Here is a 20,280-nt window from a genome sequence, read left to right on the forward strand (position 1 = left end):
GGCTTTACTGTGGGTCTGTCCCATATATGCTCGGTGTGTCTGTGGGTGTTTGGTGCACGTGTGTCGACATGTCTGAGGCTGAAGGCTCTTCCCAGGAGGAGGCTGTATTAGGGACACAAACGGCTGCGGGCGTGACCCTGTCGGCACCGCCGCCGACGGATTGGGTAAATGTGTTGAACGCCTTGAATGCTAATGTGGCTCTTATTAGTAAGAGGCTAGATAAGTCTGAGTCTCAGACCCAGGCATGTAAGAAATCTGTAGAAGATATGTTATTGCAAAGTCAGGTCCCCTCAGGGTCACAGAAACGTACGCTGGCCCAGTTGGCAGACACTGATACTGACACGAATTCTGATTCCAGTGTCGACTATAGCGATTCCAGATTAGATCAAAATTGTCAAAAAGCATTCAGTACATGATTGTGGCGGTTAAAGAGGTACTACATATCACTGAGGACCCGGCTGTCCCTGATAAAAGGGTCTGTATGTATAAGGAAAGGAAACCTGAGGTAACGTTTCCTCCCTCTCATGAACTGAACACGCTATTTGAAAAACTCTGGGAAGCTCCTGACAAAAAGTTTCAGATTCCCAAAAGAATTACGGTAGCTTATCCGTTTCCCTCGGCGGATAGGGAAAAGTGGGAGTCACCCCCCACCGTGGACAAGGCCCTGTCACGTTTGTCTAGGTGGCTCTCCCGTCACCTGACACAGCGGCCCTTAAGGATCCTGCGGATCATAAACAGGAAACTACGTTAAAGTCCATTTATGCGACCACAGGTACGCTACTCAGACCTGTCATTGCGTCTGCGTTGGTAAGTAGTGCTATCGAAAAGTGGGCAGACAACTTGACTTCTGAAATAGATACCCTAGATAGGGATAGCGTCCTTTTGACGCTGGGTTATATCAAGGACGCTGCAGCATACCTTAAGGAAGCTGCGAGAGATATTGGTCTTTTGGGATATAAGTCCAATGCCATGGCAGTCTCAGCTAGACGAGCGTTGTGGATACACCAATGGAATGCTGATGCTGATTCCAAGTATGGAATCTCTACCATACAAAGGTAAGGCCTTATTTGGTGACGGCCTTGATGATTTGGTGTCTACAGCTACCGCGGGTAAGTCATCCTTTTTACCTTATGTTCCTCCACAACAAAAGAAAACGCATCACTATCAGATGCAGTCCTTTCGGCCCAATAAATACAGAAAAGGCCGAGGTTCTTCCTTCCTTTCTACCAGAGGAAGGGGAAGAGGTAAACGATCTCCAGCCTTGTCAGGCTCCCAGGAGCAGAAGTCCTCCCAGGCTTCTGCCAATTCCACCGCATGACGCTGGGGCTCCTATGCGGGAGTCCGCACCGGTGGGGGCTCGTCTCAAACTCTTCAGTCAGTTTTGGGTTCGTTCGAACCTAGACCCTTGGATTTTACAAATAATATCCCAAGGGTACAAGCTGGAGTTTCAAGACGTCCCCCCTCGCCGTTTTTTCAAATCGGCCTTACCAGCTTCTCTTCCCAACAGGGAGGTAGTTTGTGACGCAATACGAAAATTGTGTCAAAATCAAGTTATCGTCAAGGTTCCCCAGTCACAACAGGGAGAAGGTTTTTATTCGAGCCTGTTTGTGGTTCCGAAGCCGGACGGCTCGGTCAGACCAATCCTAAACCTGAAATCCCTGAATTTCTACCTAGGAGATTCAAATTCAAGATGGAGTCTCTCCGAGCAGTGATCTCCAGTCTGGGGGAAGGGGATTTTATGGTGTCGGTGGACATAAAAGATGCCTACTTACATGTTCCCATTTATCCTCCGCATCAGGCTTACCTGAGGTTTGCAATTCAGGATTGTCATTACCAATTTCAAACGTTGCCGTTTGGTCTGTCCACGGCTCCGAGGATTTTCACCAAAGTGATGGCGGAGATGATGGTGCTCCTTCGCAAGCAAGGAGTCATGATTATCCCATGCTTGGACGATCTCCTGATAAAGGCGAGATCCAGGTACCAGTTGGTGCAAAACGTTGCACTCTCCCTGACAGTTCTTCAGCAACATGGTTGGCTCCTAAATTTGCCAAAATCACAGTTGATTCCGATGACGCGGTTGTCATTTTTGGGAATGATATTGGATACAGAACTACAGAGAGTCTTTCTTCCAGTGGACAAGGCTCTGGAACTTCAGAGTCTGGTCAAACAAATTCTGAAACCAGCAAGAGTGTCAATCCATCAATGCATTCGGTTGCTGGGGAAGATGGTTGCGGCCTACGAGGCCATTCAGTTTGGAAGGTTCCATGCCAGAGTGTTCCAGTGGGACCTGTTGGACAAGTGGTCCGGGTCCCACCTACACATGCACCGGAGGATAATCCTATCTTCCAAGACCAGGATATCACTCCTGTGGTGGCTGCACAGCTCTCACCTCCTAGAGGGGCGCAGGTTCGGGATACAGGACTGGATCCTGGTGACCACGGATGCAAGCCTCCGAAGCTGGGGGGCAGTCACAATGGGAGAAAACTTCCAAGGAAGATGGTCAAGTCAGGAAACTTGTCTCCACATAAATGTTCTGGAGTTAAGGGCCATTTACAACGGCTTTCTGCAAGCGGAACATCTTCTTCGAGATCTGCCGGTACTGATCCAGTCGGACAATGTAACAGCAGTAGCGTACATAAACCGTCAGGGCGGAACGAAAAGCAGAGCCGCAATTGCAGAAACCACAAGGATTTTCCGCTGGGCGGAAAAGCATACAAGCGCTCTGTCAGCGATCTTCATTCCAGGAGTGGACAACTGGGAAGCAGACTTCCTCAGCAGACACGATCTCCATCCAGGAGAGTGGGGCCTCCACCAAGAAGTCTTCGCAGAGGTGACAAGTCGTTGGGGAGTTCCTCAAGTAGACATGATGGCATCTCGTCTCAACATGAAGCTTCAGAAATATTGTTCCAGGTCAAGGGACCCTCAAGCAATTGCAGTGGATGCACTGGTGACACCGTGGGTGTTTCAGTCGGTGTATGTATTCCCTCCACTTCCTCTCATTCCAAAGGTTCTAAAGATCATAAGAAGAACAAAGATCCGGGCGATCCTCATTGTCCCAGACTGGCCAAGGAGGGCTTGGTATCCAGGTCTACAGGAATTACTCATAGGAGATCCCTGGCATCTTCCTCTGCGCGAGGACCTGTTACAACAGGGACCGTGCGTGTATCAGGACTTACCGCGGCTACGTTTGACGGCATGGCGGTTGAGCGCAAAATCCTAGCCCGTAAGGGTATTCCCAGTGAAGTCATTCCCACACTTATTCAGGCCAGAAAAGGGGTTACGTCTAAACATTACCACCGTATTTGGAGAAAATATGTTTCTTGGTGTGAATCCAAGGGGGCTCCTACGGAAGAGTTTCGACTAGAACATTTTCTCCATTTTCTACAAGCAGGTGTGGATGCGGGCCTAAAATTGGGCTCAATTAAGGTACAGATTTCGGCCTTATCGGTTTTCTTTCAGAAACAATTGGCTTCCCTTCCAGAAGTTCAGACTTTCGTGAAAGGCGTGTTGCACACCCAACCTCCATTTGTGCCTCCAGTGGCACCATGGGATCTTAATGTGGAGTTGCAGTTCCTTCAATCACTTTGGTTTGAACCTTTACGGAAGGTGGAGTTGAAATTCCTCACTTGGAAAGTGGTCATCCTGTTGGCCTTGGCATCTGCAAGGCGGGTGTCTGAGTTAGCGGCCTTGTCTCACAAGAGCCCTTATTTGATCTTCCATGAAGATAGAGCTGAATTGAGGACAAGTCAACAATTTCTACCGATGGTGGTTTCCTCTTTCCACATGAACCAACCTATTGTGGTGCCTGTGGCTACTGACGCCTTCGCTGAGTCAAAATCTCTGGATGTGGTCAGAGCTTTGAAGATTTATGTCGCCAGAACGGCTCAGATTAGGAAAACAGAGGTTCTGTTTGTCCTGTATGCTCCCAACAAGGTTGGGTGTCCTGCTTCCAAGCAGACCATTGCACGCTGGATCTGTAACACGATTCAGCACGCTCATTCTACGGCTGGATTGCAGTTACCGGAATCGGTGAAAGCCCATTCTACTAGAAAGGTGGGCTCATCCTGGGCGGCTGCCCGAGGGGTCTCGGCATTGCAACTTTGCCGAGCAGCTACTTGGTCGGGGTCAAACACATTTGCAAAGTTCTACAAGTTTGACACCTTGGCCGATGAAGACCTTAAGTTTGGTCAATCGGTACTGCAGAGTCATCCGCACTCTCCCGCCCGTTCTAGATCTTTGGTATAACCCCATGGTTCTATGATGACCCCAGCATCCTCTAGGACGTATGAGAAAATAGGATTTTAATACCTACCGGTAAATCCTTTTCTCTTAGTCCGTAGAGGATGCTGGGCGCCCATCCCAGTGCGTACTGTATCTGCAGTTGTTAGTTGTGGTTGCACACATGTTGTGTTACGTTATTGTCAGCATGTTGCTGCAAGGGTTCATGCCGTTGGCTTGTGTTCTGTTGAATGCCACGTTGAGCGGCATGCTTGAGGTGTGAGCTGGTATGAATCTCACCTTAGTTTAACAATAAATCCTTCCTCGAAATGTCCGTCTCCCTGGGCACAGTTCCTATAACTGGAGTCTGGAGGAGGGGCCAGTTCACACCCTTTCAAAGTCTTAAAGTGCCTATGTCTCCTGCGGATCCCGTCTATACCCCATGGTTCTATGATGACCCCAGCATCCTCTACGGACTAAGAGAAAAGGATTTACCGGTAGGTATTAAAATCCTATTATAAATATACAAGCACACCTTGCATGGGTTCAGTATAATTGACCGGAAGACGGGATGCCGGTGGTCACAAAACAGACACCGGCATCCCGATGTTTCAAATCCCAACAGGGGCGAGGTAAGTATGTTTCCCCATCTCCCCTAACCCTCCGTTCCCACAGGGTAACCCTAACCTTCCTCCTTAGTGCCTAACCCTAACCTCCCCCTGGTGGTGCCTAACACTAACCCCCCTCCCCACAGCCTAACCCTAACACCTAACAGTCCTCCCCCCTCCCCCTGCAGCTTAACCCTAAAATCCCAGGTTGGTACCTAAACCCAACACCCATAACCCGCCCACTGTACTTACAGACGGGATGCCGGCGTCAGTTTCCTGACCCTGTCGGGATTCCAGCATCAGCATTCTGACGGTTTTCCCGACAGCCGACGTCTTATCCACATCCCACACATTATCCCTTATTTTATAGACACATACCTTTTCCCTTTGGATATCATTCTTCAGTTGTGATATTTTTACTTTGATAGCTTCCAGCTCATCATCTTGTATCAGTGGCATGTTAGCAGCAGCTTCCGACTCATCAACAGGCTGAAAGGACAGGTCCACTAGTGGTATATACCACTTACAGTCATATTGCTGACTTTTCCTGAATATTAAGAAGCATCAAAGTCAAAAAGTAATTCTAACAGTTATTAAAAAACATTTTCTACCAAATGTTAAGCGCTTACCCTCCTATCTGCTTTTTCAGCTTTGCGCAAAGTAGAAGATCGGTAAAAAGGAAGACATGGCGTAGCTTTCGGGCTCCTTCCACCAACTCCACCATGAAACTATCCTTCAAGAGCTGTCGGTGCTGGCAAGGCATGCAGGAAGAAGTCAGGGTTATATATTTATAATTACTTTTATAATATATTATATGGCCCTGAGTTCAAGAATAACCTATGCCGCGGAGTATGTTTCTTTGGTTTGTAAATTTGTGTAATTATTGCTGGAAACATTATTAGTGACCAGACTATGCTGTGCATACAACAAATCATAAATATATACCGATTATCCGGTACCTGATGGTCCGGCACCTCTTTTAGGGGGACATTCACTAAGCAGTGATAAAAGTGGAGATGTGAGCCAGTAGAGAAGTTGCCCATGGCAACCAATCAGAATTGACGTAACATTTATAATTTGCATACTATAAAAGTATACAGAGCAGCTGATTGGTGGCCATGGACAACTTCTCCACTGGCTCACTTGTCCATTTTTATCACTGCTTCATAAATGTGTCCCTTAGTCTGGACACATCAGGTGCCGGGGAAAGTTACGCTGTGGGTGAGAGTTAGGATGCGAGAGGTGCTTAGATAGGCTGTGGGAGGTCTTAGATTAGTAGCAGGAGATTTAGATAGGCTGAGGGAGGTCTTAGATTAGCAGCGGGAGTCTTAGTTAGGTGCGGGTGGGGGAGTCTGGCTGTGGGCGGGTAGTCAGGCTGCGGTGTGGATACGGGCTGCAGGTGGGAAATCAGGCTGCGTAGCCGAAATTAGGCTTTAGGGACACACTGGATACAATTAGGTTGCAGAGGGGGGGGGGGGGGTCAGAATGCTGCAGACACCACCGTTAATCCGGCAACACCGATAATCCGGCACAGTGCTGGAACCAAGGGTGCCAGATTATCGGTGGTGTACCTGTATATGAATATTAATTATAGTTATAAATCTGTATATGAGGAACAAAAAGTATGTGCATATCAAACGTCATTGCATGGCTTCAGTAAAGCTTAAATGAGATTTATTTATAATACTAAAGTATTTTTGCACATAAAGAAGACATGGGCGAAAACAAGGTGGACATCAAGCAGAAGGTAGCAGTGTGTGCTTTTATATCACTAAGATTTACACATACTTTATAAATATAAACTTATAGTTTATTACATTTCAGCACACCAGGTGCTATAATAGAAATGTTTGTTAATATTGGCTAATAACATACTTACAACTACTATGAACCATTGTGGCAGCTCTACTGTTACCTTTGCCTATTTACTTATTCATCTGTAGTTGTAGTCTACAGAACTAAGGCAATACTTCACAATTTTATTCTAGATATTTAAAACTGCATAACAATCAATCTGTTCCTACTCATTCCCTTCAGAAGGTTTCTGCCTGTCCCTTAATCTTTCACTCACCTCTCCTTTCCGTACAGTCATTGACTGACGTCGGGGAGTGATCTCCTCATTGATGCTGGACAGAAAGTTTTGGGAAATACGGAGTGCATCTTGCAGTAATGGATAGTCAGGGTGACCAGAAGGAGTGTGCTTCAGTAGATCCTGGAAATGTTAGAGTGTGAGACTTGCATGAGAAAGAAACGTGTTGAAAACGGTCATATTACAGTGGATAGAACAGTCACTCACATGTAGAACAAGGGTGCTTCGTGTCACTCGATCCACTGGCTTGTACAGTAGAGCTGGAGGCAAAGAGCAGACAGGGTGACACATTTTACCATTACAGTATAGACAGGGAGACACACCCGAAACTATCCAGCATCCCAGCTTTCTATCCCAATTTGGCCTTCAAGTGAATTGTTCTATAGAGCCAAAACATTACTAATGTCGCCAACTAATGCCAATCAACCCTTCCTTCTCCCTTTACTAGCATGTTCACTTACCCTCTAGGGAGGTTTTTGCTGCGTGTTCCTTGGACTCCCGCGTGTTTCTGGCCCTTAGATTCTAAAAACAACAAAACTTCCAATGAAGGAACTGAGGTAAAAGTAGCCTGAAATGTTATCCAGAACTACCTCAAATGTAGCTGGTGGATGAACATAATCTGAGGCCTGAGATAAAGAGAACATGTAGCCCTTTACTATCAAAAAGCTACTTCTTTAATATGTCATTACCGGTCATCACTTTAGAAATAAAACTGTCGAAAAGAGGTGTGATTGCATATGTGAACCCATGCTTTGCTGACCATACATGCTACAATAGTGCAGCTGATATTACACCGGGATCCGGTCAGAAATCCTGGCGCCGGCATCCCAATACCCGGGCCGCCATAAAGGTAAGCTTCGGGGGGTGGAGGGTTAGGGTTAGGCTGCGAGCAGGGAGGGTTCGGTTTAGGTTGCGGGAAAGGAGGGTTAGGGGGCATTGGGGGAAGGTAAGTATACTTACCTTCCCCCGTTGGGATTCTCACTGCTAGGATACCGGCATTTCGAACCCAACCCATTACACCTATGGTCTGACATCACAGTGTCAGTGGTTCCAAACTAACCACAATGACTTGGAATAACACAATCCAAAGAGACAGGCTGAATATAAATTGGAAGATGGCCAGAGAGGTCTGTCTATGTTACTGTCACTTTACTAATGAACTAACAGGGCCTCAATCCGTGGGACCAAACAAATGTTTCTCACTCCATTTGGCGACCAAGGTATGAGCAGCAGGCTCTGTCTGCCTGCAGTCAGCTATGTATAGTGGCTGGATACAATCTGCAAATAACACAGAACCTGTTTTCTCACATGCATTAAGCGGAGAGAATATATTTTTAGCCTATATATGGAATAACTGCAGATGGTTTGAAGACCTTAGAGAAGATAAAGACTATTGAGTAAGGTAACAAATTGAGGATGGTTTATATAAGAAGTTTCATCACTGCAATCATTGAGGCAGATGTATTAAGCCTGTAGAAGTGATAAAGTTGTGATAAATGGAAGGTGATAACGCACCAGTCAATCAGCTCCTAACTGTCATTTTTCAAACCAGTAATGATTGGCTGGTGCGTTATCACCTGCCACTTATCACTTCTCCAGGCTTAATACATCTGCCCCATTGTGTGTTGATTTCCAGTTCCGAATTGGAACATTGCAGGAAGCAGACACAAGCAAATACAATATTACAATATTAATTATACTTTAATAAAATTCAAATGCTGTCTAACAAAGAAGTGCACAGAACTTTAGACCAGTATTCAATTACTTGCGGTAAATTACTGTGGGTGAAAAATAGAGGTAGCCTTGGGCTTTAACGCCTGGGGCTATTCAATTGGACTCCTTATTTTCCCAATAGCCTTGTTAACACCCATTAAAGTAGAGGTTAACTGGCAGTAACACCGAAGCTGTGGAAAATTCACGGATTCGCGCGTTAACAGGGTTGCGGCACCTATTAACATGCTGGTTATCAGGGATCTTTTTCGACCCACTGAGGCTGGTGAAAAAAAGATCCCTAATATCTCCTGGCTTTGGGGCAAATTGGATAGCCCTGGGGGACCCATTAGCCTGTGGCAATCTACCTCAGCTAATTGAGTTCCATCCCTAGGGTGTAAACTTAGAAGTTGAATATGAACAGACTTTAAATAAAATTCATACTGCCAGGCCTTCACCCAAAAAGTAAGATCACAGAACAGTATACAGCAGTTGCACTATGCAAGGTATTTATTTGCTAAATCTATTTTATCGCGATTCCTTAGCATAAAGGAATAAAAGTTGTTCTCACCTCTGAAATTTCAGCAAACTGAGCGTTGGCCTGGCAGCATTTCTCTGCCGTTTCCATGGCAACCTCATAGTTGTCAACAAAGGCGCGATACACACCAAGCTGACTGGCCTGAGACATGGAAGATGAAACAAATTAAAAAATGCGCGGTGAGGGGAGGTGAAAGGAAACAGCGGATAAACTGATGTGAGCGAGAATGAGAAATGAGCACAAGGCAAGGAGAAGCGAGAGTTATACACAGTGAGAACAAAGCCTAACGCACGTAATTACAGATAGAAGGAAGAATAATGATAAAGACAAGAGGAAGGAGTGTAACACAGGAACAGATTGCATTTTCTGCTTTATATGGTAGATTATGGCCCTATGACAGAAGTCGTAAAGTGATGGGAACAATACATCAGTATAGAACACAATTAAATGTAGATGATGGAAGTAACACAAGCTAGATTAGGGGTGGGCAAAATACGGCCCGCGGGCCAGATGCGGCCCGCAAACCGATCCTGCCCGGCCCACTGCTTCCCACCAGTGTGCAATGACAAGCGGCCCGACCGACTGAGCTGCTTGTCATTGCTCTGCAGTACCTCCAAGCTGCCGGCGCCTGTCTCCCCTGCTGCTGCATGGCGCCTGACACACTCATCCTCCTCCTTCCGCCTCCACAGTCCCCAGTGACAAAGGCAGAGATCAGACGAAAAGGGGGCGGAGCTAGGTGGAGACGAAGGGGCGTGGCTACGTGGGACCTAAGGGGGCGGAGCTACACTGGACATAAGCCACTGCTACAGATCCATCCTTCCTGCCACTGCCAGCCAAACACAGATCAGTAAGTTAATGGAAAAAGTGAGGGAAAGAAAGTGTATTTGTGTGTGTGTGTGTGTGTGTGTGTGTGTGTGTGTGTGTGTGTGTGTGTGTGTATATATATATATATATATATATGAGTGTGTGTGTGTGTGTGTGTGTGTGTGTGTGTGTGTGTGTGTATATATGTTTGTGTGTGCGGGCAGTGGCGTCAGACTGTTTTTAGTTTAGGGGGGAGATCTTTAACGCTCGCTGTACCATCCCCAACCCTCCCCCCCCCCCTGGATTCTTTAACCGTGTCACCCCCCCGTGTTCTGTCACTAAGTCACCCCCCCGTGTTGTTACCGTGTCACCTCCCATGTTCTGTTACCCCCACGTTCTGTCAGTATGTCACCCCCGTGTTCTGCCACTGAGTCAGCCCCCCCGCGTTCTGTCACCATGTCACCCCCCCCGCGTTCTGTCACCGTGTTACCCCCCCACGTTCTGTCACTGTGTCACCCCCCCCGTGTTCTGTCACCGTGTCACCCCCGTGTTCTGTCACTAAGTCACCCCGCCGTGTTGTTACCGTGTCACCTCCCGTGTTCTATCACTGTGTCACCCCCCGTGTTCTGTCACCGTGTCACCCCCCCGTGTTCTGTCACTATGTCACCCACCCGTGTTCTGTCACCCCCCCCGTGTTCTGTCACCGTGTCATCCGCCCATATTCTGTCACCGTGTCACCCCCTGTGTTCCATCACCGTGTTCCACCCCCGTGTTCTGTCACTGTGTCACACCTTTCATCAGGGGCCATAAGACACTGGATAATTTGCTTGCTGTGCAATGATTATCCCAAATAAAATGTTAATGTGTAAAAGGGGACTCTACCTGCCATAATGTGTAAAAGGGGGCTCTACCTTCCGTAATGTGTAAAAGGGGGCTCTACCTGCTGTAATGTGTAAAAGAGGGGCTCTACCTGGAGTAATGTGTGTAAGTGGCGCTACTGTGTGGCGCAATTTGAATAATGGAGACTATTGTACAGCCTAATATGAATCTGTATTATTTTTTGGCCACACCCCTTCCCCATGAAGCCACGTCCCTATATTTTTGGCACGTGGGGGAGCTGCTATTTTGTGTGCGGCCCTCGAATACTGACAGGAAAGTGTCAAGTGGCCCCTCAGCTGAAATAATTGCCCACCCCTGAGCTAGATGCTAGGTGCCATCCTGTTTCATGAGACTTAATTGGGGTGTCCACTAATTTGGAAAAATAAAGTACACTCATGTGACGTAAAGCTTGATGCAGACATAAGGGACAGGATGTAATGAAGTCCGAGTTTGGCGGCTGTGTTGGACGTTTTTTTAAGGGGCAATCATGTACAAGGCTAAGACATTACTTGTACATGATTGTCCCTTTAAAAAAATGTCAGAGTTCGGCCGGCATCCCGCACGGCTGCTGAACTCACTTCATTACACAAATCCTCTTGGGTGGCAAATAAAAGTATCTATTTTAAATATTCTGTTAAACAAACAACTTAACTGATTTCTGTGATACAACTCAATAAAAGATAAAGGTTTTATAATGAAAAAAGCCAGGACTATTGTGGAAAAAACTGGAACAAGCAACGCTGTTATATTATTGAACAAAATTACAATTCAACATCAACACGAAGGGTTTCACTCACCAGTTTTTGGAAAAGGTCCCCTACTCTCTGCTGGTGGCTCCATTTCTGTACCCGCGGAAACAAAGCATCATAAAATTCTTTGTGGATCTCATACAACTCAGGAACCTTGAAGAAAATAGTTTCAATCTGCTGGATTGTCAAAACGGGCTGAGAAGTGGTTGCAGCGGCTTTAAGGGGCTTCATTGGCTGCAGAAGTAGAAAGGGTCAGTGTACTTTTGTACAGTGTAATTTTAGAACATAGATATGTAAAAATCACATAACCACATCCCTACTCTCTTACCAGAAGTAGAGCCTCCAGATGGCTCAAGTAAGTTTCCTCACTAGCCAAAATTGCAGACAGCACCCACTTCCTCATCTCCAGGCCCTTCTCCAGATCCAGCTCCGTCTGCAAGAAGGGAAAGATCATGTAAGCTAGCTGTGGGTAACAGGTGACCTGGCAAAACTTGCAGGTCTCCTGATCTAAAGTACCTTTCTATGGGGTCTGTTTAGTAAGCATTGGAGAGTGATAAAGTGGGGAGAGGTGAAGTACCAGCCAATTAGCTCCTAACTGCCATGTTACAGCACAGGGCTAGTCCGCCCCGCATGTCAGGCCGCCCCCCCGCACAAGTACAAAAGCATCGCACATTGGCGATACTTTTGTACTTGAAGAGTAACTCCCAGCCAGCGCAGCTCCTGCGGCTGGCCGGGAGTTACTCATCTCTGCCCGTGTCGCAGCGGCTGCGTGTGAGACACGGTCCGGCCACGCCTGCGTTGGCTGGACTGCGCCCACAAAATGGCGGCCAAACGCCATCGTGCCGCCCCCTCCCGCCCCGCAACCGCCTCTGCCTGTCAATCAGGCAGAGGCAATCGCTAGACAACGACAGCCGTCGGGTGTCAGCCATGTGCCGGCTCATGCGCAGTTCTGACCTGATCGCTGCACTGCGATGAACTGCAGCGAGCGATCAGGTCAGGATGACTCCCATTGTTCCTTAGCAATCACCTTTGTCAATATAAGGAACACTGACAGTTATATACAATATACCTACTGCTCAGTATAAAAAATAGGATTTTACTCACCGGTAAATCTATTTCTCATAGTCCGTAGTGGATGCTGGGAACTCCGTAAGGACCATGGGGAATAACGGGCTCCGCAGGAGACTGGGCACTCTAAAGAAAGATTTAGTACTATCTGGTGTGCACTGGCTCCTCCCTCTATGCCCCTCCTCCAGACCTCAGTTAAGGAAACTGTGCCCGGAAGAGCAGACATTATAAGGAAAGGATTTTGGAATCCCGGGTAAGACTCATACCAGCTACACCAATCACACCGTATAACTTGTGATACCATATCCAGTTAACAGTATGAACAACAACAGGGCATCAACAATGGATGCCAACATAACATAACCCATTATTAAGCAATAACTATGTACACGTATTGCAGAAAGTCCGCACTAGGGACGGGCTCCCAGCATCCACTACGGACTATGAGAAATAGATTTACCGGTGAGTAAAATTTTATTTTCTCTAACATCCTAGTGGATGCTGGGAACTCCGTAAGGACCATGGGGATTATACCAAAGCTCCCAAACGGGCGGGAGAGTGCGGATGACTTTGCAGCACCGAATGGGCAAACTCAAGGTCCTCCTCAGCCAGGGTATCAAACTTGTAGAATTTTGCAAATGTGTTTGAACCCGACCAAGTAGCAGCTCGGCAAAGCTGTAAAGCCGAGACCCCTCAGGCAGCCGCCCAAGAAGAGCCCACCTTCCTTGTGGAATGGGCTTTCACTGATTTTGGATGCGGCAATCCAGCCGCAGAATGAGCCTGCTGAATCATGTTACAGATCCAGCGGGCAACGGTTTGCTTTGAAGCAGGAGCCCCCAACTTGTTGGGGGCATATAGGATAAACAGCGAGTCAGTTTTCCTGACTCCAGCCGTTCTGGCTACATAAATCAAAGCCCTGACTACATCTAGTAACCTGGAATCCTCCAAGTCACGAGTAGCCGCAGGCACCACAATAGGTTGGTTCAAATGAAAAGATGACACCACCTTTGGCAGAAATTGGGGACGAGTCCGCAATTCTGCCCTGTCCATATGAAAAACTAGATAGGGGCTTTTACATGACAAAGCCGCCAATTCTGACACACGCCTAGCCGAAGCTAAGGCCAATAGCATGACCACCTTCCACGTGAGATACTTTAGCTCCACGGTCTTAAGTGGTTCAAACCAGTGGGATTTTAGGAAACCCAACACCACGTTGAGATCCCAAGATGCCACTGGTGGCACAAAAGGGGGCTGAATATGCAGCACTCCCTTAACAAACATCTGAACTTCAGGAAGAGACACCAGTTCCTTTTGAAAGAAAATGGATAGGGCCGAAATCTGGACCTTTATGGATCCCAACCTCAAGCCCATAGTCACTCTATACTGTAGAAAGTGCAGAAATCTGCCCAGTTGGAATTCCTCTGTAGGGACCTTCCTGGCCTCACACCAAGCAACATATTTTCGCCATATGCGGTGATAATGCTTTGCTGTCACGTCCTTCCTAGCCTTTATCAGCGTAGGAATAACTTCCTCCGGAATGCCTTTTTCCGCTAGGATCCGGCGTTCAACCGCCATGCCGTCAAACGCAGCCGCGGTAATTCTTGGAACAGGCAGGGCCCCTGTTGCAACAGGTCCTGTCTGAGAGGCAGAGGCCATGGGTCCTCTGTGAGCATTTCTTGCAGTTCCGGGTACCAAGGCCTTCTTGGCCAATCCGGAACAATGAGTATTGTTCTCACTCCTCTTCTTCTTACGATTCTCAGCACCTTGGGTATGAGAGGAAGAGGAGGAAACACATAGACCGACGGTGTTACCAGGGCGTCCACAGCTATCGCCTGAGGGTCTCTTGGCCTGGCGCAATACCGTTGTAGCTTTTTGTTGAGACGGGACGCCATCATGTCTACCTGTGGCAGTTCCCATCGATTTGTAATCTGAATGAAGACTTCTTGATGAAGTCCCCACTCTCCCGGGTGAAGGTCGTGCCTGCTGAGGAAGTCTGCTTCCCAGTTGTCCACCCCCGGAATGAACACTGCTGACAGTGCTTGCACGTGATTCTCCGCCCACCGAAGAATCCTGGTGGCTTCCGCCATCGCGACTCTGCTTCTTGTGCCGCCCTGGCGGTTTACATGAGCCACCGCGGTGATGTTGTCTGACTGAATCCGCACCGGTCGGTTGCGAAGCAGGGGCTCCGCTTGACTCAGGGCGTTGAATATGGCCCTTAGTTCCAGGATATTTATGTGTAGACAAGCCTCCTGACTTGACCACAACCCTTGGAAGTTTCTTCCCTGAGTGACTGCCCCCCACCCTCGGAGGCTCGCATCCGTGGTCACCAGGACCCAGTCCTGTATGCCGAACCTGCGGCCCTCGAGAAGGTGAGCACTCTGTAGCCACCACAGAAGAGACACCCTGGCCCTGGGGGACAGGGTGATCAGCCGCTGCATCTGAAGATGCGATCCGGACCATTTGTCCAACAGATCCCATTGAAAGATCCTCGCATGGAACCTGCCGAAGGGAATGGCTTCGTACGATGCCACCATCTTTCCCAGGACTCGCGTGCAGTGATGCACCGACACCTGTTTCGGTTTTAAGAGGTCTCTGACTAGAGTCACAAGCTCTTGAGCCTTTTCCATCGGGAGAAACACCTTCTTCTGGTCTGTGTCCAGAATCATGCCCAGAAAGGGCAGACGCGTCGTAGGAAACAGCTGCGACTTTGGGATATTCAGAATCCAGCCATGCTGTTGCAACAATTACTGAGAGTGCGCTACGCTGATCCGCAACTGCTCCCTTGACCTCGCCTTTATGAGGAGATCGTCCAAGTATGGGATAACTGTGACTCCTTGCTTTCTCAGGATCACCATCATTTCTGCCATTACCTTGGTAAATATTCTCGGTGCCGTGGAGAGCCCAAACGGCAACGTCTGGAATTGGTAATGACAGTCCTGTACCACAAATCTGAGGTACTCCTGATGAGGCGGATAAATGGGGACATGCAAGTAAGCATCCTTGATGTCCAGAGACACCATAAAATCCCCCTCTTCCAGGCTTGCAATGACCGCTCTGAGCGATTCCATTTTGAACTTGAATATTTTCAGATAAATGTTCAGGGACTTTAAATTTAATATAGGTCTGACCGAACCGTCCGGTTTCGGTACCACAAACATTGTGGAATAGTATCCCTTTCCCTGCTTAAGAAGGGGAACCTTTACCACCACCTGCTGGAGAAATAGCTTGTGAATTGCCGCTACCACTACTTCCCTTTCTATGGGGGAAGCTGGCAGGGCCGATTTTAGGTAACGTTAAGGGAGCATCACCTCGAATTCCAGCTTGTATCCCTGAGACACAATCTGTATAGCCCAGGGATCCACCTGTGAGCGAACCCACTGGTGGCTGAAATGTCGGAGACGCGCCCCCACCGCTCCTGGCTCCACCCGTGGAGCCCCAGCGTCATGCGGTGGATTTAGTGGAAGCCGGGGAGGACTTCAGTTCCTGGGAACTAGCTGTAAGGTGCAGCTTTTTTCCTCTACCCCTGCCTCTAGCAAGAAAGGAAGCACCTCTGACCTTCTTGCTTCTTTGTGCGCGAAAGGACTGCATTTGGTAATACGGTGCTTTCTTAGGTTGTGAGGGAATATATGGCAAAAAGTTTGACTTCCCAGCAGTAGCTGTGGAAACCAGGTCCGAGAGACCGTCCCCAAACAATTCCTCACCCTTGTAAGGTAACACCTCCATGTGTTTTTTGGAGTCGGCATCACCTGTCCACTGCCGAGTCCACAGGACCCTCCTGGCAGAAATTGACATTGCATTAATTCTAGAGCCCAGTAGGCAAATGTCCCTCTGGGCATCCCTCATATATAGGACAGTGTCTTTTATATGCCCCAGGGTCAGCATAATGGTATCCCTGTCCAAGGTATCCATTTCCTCAGACAGATTATCTGTCCACGCTGCTACAGCACTACACATCCACGCCGACGCAATTGCCGGCCTCAGTAGAGTCCCTGAATGTGTATAAACAGATTTCAGGATACTTTCCTGCTTTCTATCTGCAGGATCCTTTAGGGTGGCCGTATCCTGCGATGGCAGGGCCACCTTCTTAGATAAGCGTGTGAGAGCTTTATCTACCCTAGGGGAGGATTCCCAGCGCACCCTGTCCTCTGGCGGGAAAGGGTACGCCATAAGTAACCTTTTGGAAATCAGGACTTTCTTATCTGGGGAATCCCACGCTCTTTCACATAACTCATTTAACTCATGTGAAGGGGGAAAAGTCACCTCTTGCTTTTTCTCCCCATACATATAAACCCTCTTGTCAGGGACAGGGTTTACCTCTGATATGTGTAAAACATCCTTCATCGCTATAATCATGTAGCGTATAGCTTTTGTCATTTTCGGTTGCAATTTTGCATCATCGTCGTCGACACTGGAGTCAGAATCCGTGTCGACATCTGTGTCAACCATTTTGGATAGTGGGCGCTTCTGAGACCCTGCCGGCCTCTGAGCTGTAGGATCAGGCATGGGTTGAGACCCTGACTGGCCCGAGGTATCAGCTTTATCCAACCTTTTATGTAAGGAGTTTACATTATCATTTAACACCTTCCACATATCCATCCAATCAGGTGTCGGCACCGTCGGCGGCGACACGTCAGTCAACTGCACTTGCTCTGCCTCCACATAGCCCTCTTCGTCAAACATGTCGACACACGCGTACCGACACACCACACACACAGGGGAAGCTCTAAATGAGGACAGGACCCCCACAAGGCCTTTTGGAGAGACAGAGAGAGAGAGTATGCCAGCACACACCCCAGCGCTATATAACCCAGGGATTACACAGTACTTTAGTGTTTACCCAGTAGCTGCTGTATTATGATTAATGCGCCTAAATTTATGTGCCCCCCTCTCTTTTTCACCCTTCTACCGTGATTCTGCAGGGGAGAGCCTGGGGAGCTTCCTCTCAGCGGAGCTGTGGCAGGAAAATGGCGCTGGTGAGTGCTGAGGACGAAGGCCCCGCCCCCTCAGCGGCGGGCTTCTGTCCCGCGATTTTCTGTAAAATAAATGGCGGGGGCTCATACATATAACAGTGTCCCACTGTCTATATGCAGTTTTCGCCAGGAGGTATCAATTGCTGCCCAGGGCGCCCCCCCCTGTGCCCTGCACCCTACAGTGACCGGAGTGTGTGGGTTAGTGTGGGCGCAATGGCGCACAGCTGCAGTGCTGTGCGCTACCTCATGTGAAGACAGGAGTCTTCTGCCGCCGATTTCGATGTCTTCTCCGCTTCTGCCGGCTTCTGTCTTCTGGCTCTGCGAGGGGGGGCGGCGGCGCGGCTCCGGGAACGGACGACAAGGTCAGGTCCTGTGTTCGATCCCTCTGGAGCTAATGGTGTCCAGTAGCCTAAGAAGAGCAACCTAGCCGCAGTTAGTAGGTTTGCTTCTCTCCCCTCAGTCCCACGTAGCAGAGAGTCTGTTGCCAGCAAAAGCTCTCTGAAAATAAAAAAAAAACCTAACTAAAATACTTTCTTATTAGCAAGCTCAGGTGAGCTCACTAAAAGCACCCAGCTCTGTCCGGGCACAGATTCTAACTGGAGGAGGGGCATAGAGGGAGGAGCCAGTGCACACCAGATAGTACTAAATCTTTCTTTAGAGTGCCCAGTCTCCTGCGGAGCCCGTTATTCCCCATGGTCCTTACGGAGTTCCCAGCATCCACTAAGACGTTAGAGAAATAGGATTTTAATTACCTACCGGTAAATTCTTTTCTCGTAGTCCATAAGGGATATTGGGGAGACTTAGTATGATGGGATATAGACGGGGTCCAAAGGAGCCGGTGCACTTTAAATTTCTTCACTGGGTGTGCTGGCTCCTCCCCTCTATGCCCCCTCAGGCAGTTATAGGTAAAACAGTGCCCGAAGGAGAAAGGACATACATGAGAGAAGGAATATAACAACAATGAGTGGTGAGATTTATACACCAGCACACCACGAACATTAAACAACCAGCAACGGCTGGTAACCAAACAGCAACAGCTGAACAGGTAACTACAGAAAAGACAACCTGCAGAAAAGTCAACACACTGAGGCGGGCGCCCAATATCCCTTATGGACTATGAGAAAAGGATTTACCGGTAGGTAATTAAAATCCTATTTTCTCTAGCATCCATAAGGGATATTGGGGAGACTTAGGGGGTCATTCCGACCTGATCGCACGCTGCCGTTTTTCGCAGCGCAATGATCAGGTCACTACTGCGCATGCACCGCAATCGCAGGCGCTTCATACGGGTACAGAGCGGATCGTTGCTGGGCGATGGATTTAACGAAGAATCCATTCGCACAGCCGATCCCAAGAAGATAGACATGAAGAAGGCGTTTGTGGGTGTCAACTGACCGTTTTCAGGGAGTAGATGGAAAAGCGCAGGCGTGTCCAAGCGTTTGCAGGGAGGGTGTCTGACATCAATTCCGGGACCGAAAAGGCTGAAGTGATCGCAGCGGCTGAGTAAGTTCAGACCTATGCGACTATGCGTTTGCATGGCTGCAAAAAGTAGCTAGCGAGCGATCAACTCGGAATGACCCCCTTAGTACAATGGGGATGTCCCAAAGCTTCCAGAATGGGCTGGAAAGTGCGGAGACTGCTGCAGCACCGCCTGCCCAAACTGGGTATCCTCTTTGGCCAGGGTATCAAACTTGTAGAACTTAACAAACGTGTTCTTCCCCGACCAGGTAGCAGCTCGGCATAACAGCAAGGCCGAGACTCCACGGGCAGCCACCGAGGAAGACCCCACCGATCTTGTAGAGTGGGCCCTTAGAGACTTAGGAACAGGCAAGGCTGCCCACACATAGGGCTGTTGGATAGTCAGTCTAAGCTAACGAGCAATGGACTGCTTAGAAGCAGGGTAACCCTTTTTCTGCGCTTCATAGAGCACGAACAAGGAATCCGTCTTTCTGATAGAAGCCGTTCTCTTGACATAGATCTTCAAGGCTCGCACAGCATCCAATGCCTTCCGGAGGAGCAGAAGTGCCAGAACTTGCAAGAACCACAATAGGTTGATTCAGGTGGAACGCCGAGACAACCTTCGGCAGAAACTGCTGCCTAGTCCTGAGCTCCGCTCTGTCCTCATAGAAGACCAAGTAAGGGCTTTTACACGATAAGGCCCCCAATTCCAAGACACGCCTAGCAGAAGCCAGGGCTAGTAACATCACCGTCTTCCACGTGAGGTACTTGTCTTCTATCGTCATCAGAGGTTCAAACCAGGAGGACTGTAGAAATTCCAACACCACATTCAAATCCCAGGGTGCCGTGGGCAGCACAAAAGGAGGTTGAATGTGAAGTGCTCCTTGCAAGAAGGTCTGAACTTCCGGCAATACTGCCAATTTCTTCTGGAAGAAAATTAAGAGGGCTGAAATCTGGACCTTAATGGAACCCAGACATAAACCCTTATTCACACCAGTCTACAGGAAACGGAGGAAACTTCCCAAGTGGAACTCCGCAGGCAGTTCCTCGCGCCAAGACACATCTCCTCCAGATATGATGATAGTGTTTTGATGTCACAGGTTTCCTGGCCTGAACCATGGTAGCAATAACCTTTTTGAAAAGGCCCTGGTGAGTTTTGATGTTCCGCTCAACTTCCATGCCGTCAAAC

The 20,280-nt window shown here is 48.4% G+C and overlaps 1 protein-coding gene across 1 annotated transcript in view; it reads right to left on the minus strand.

Moving 5' to 3' along the window:
• The window catches only part of BCR (BCR activator of RhoGEF and GTPase), an 84,191-nt gene that overhangs the window by 33,942 nt on the left and 29,969 nt on the right, over positions 1-20,280 (minus strand). The window contains exons 3-10 of the mRNA XM_063913047.1: positions 11,924-12,028; positions 11,644-11,829; positions 9,197-9,304; positions 7,377-7,437; positions 7,123-7,175; positions 6,898-7,038; positions 5,456-5,577; positions 5,205-5,373 (exon numbers count right to left, since the gene is read on the minus strand). Of these exons, the coding sequence (XP_063769117.1) occupies positions 5,205-5,373; positions 5,456-5,577; positions 6,898-7,038; positions 7,123-7,175; positions 7,377-7,437; positions 9,197-9,304; positions 11,644-11,829; positions 11,924-12,028 (945 nt within the window). The remainder of the gene's footprint in view (positions 1-5,204; positions 5,374-5,455; positions 5,578-6,897; positions 7,039-7,122; positions 7,176-7,376; positions 7,438-9,196; positions 9,305-11,643; positions 11,830-11,923; positions 12,029-20,280) is intronic.

The sequence above is a fragment of the Pseudophryne corroboree genome, chromosome 1, assembly GCF_028390025.1.
Source record: "Pseudophryne corroboree isolate aPseCor3 chromosome 1, aPseCor3.hap2, whole genome shotgun sequence".
NCBI classification, from domain to species: domain Eukaryota; kingdom Metazoa; phylum Chordata; class Amphibia; order Anura; family Myobatrachidae; genus Pseudophryne; species Pseudophryne corroboree.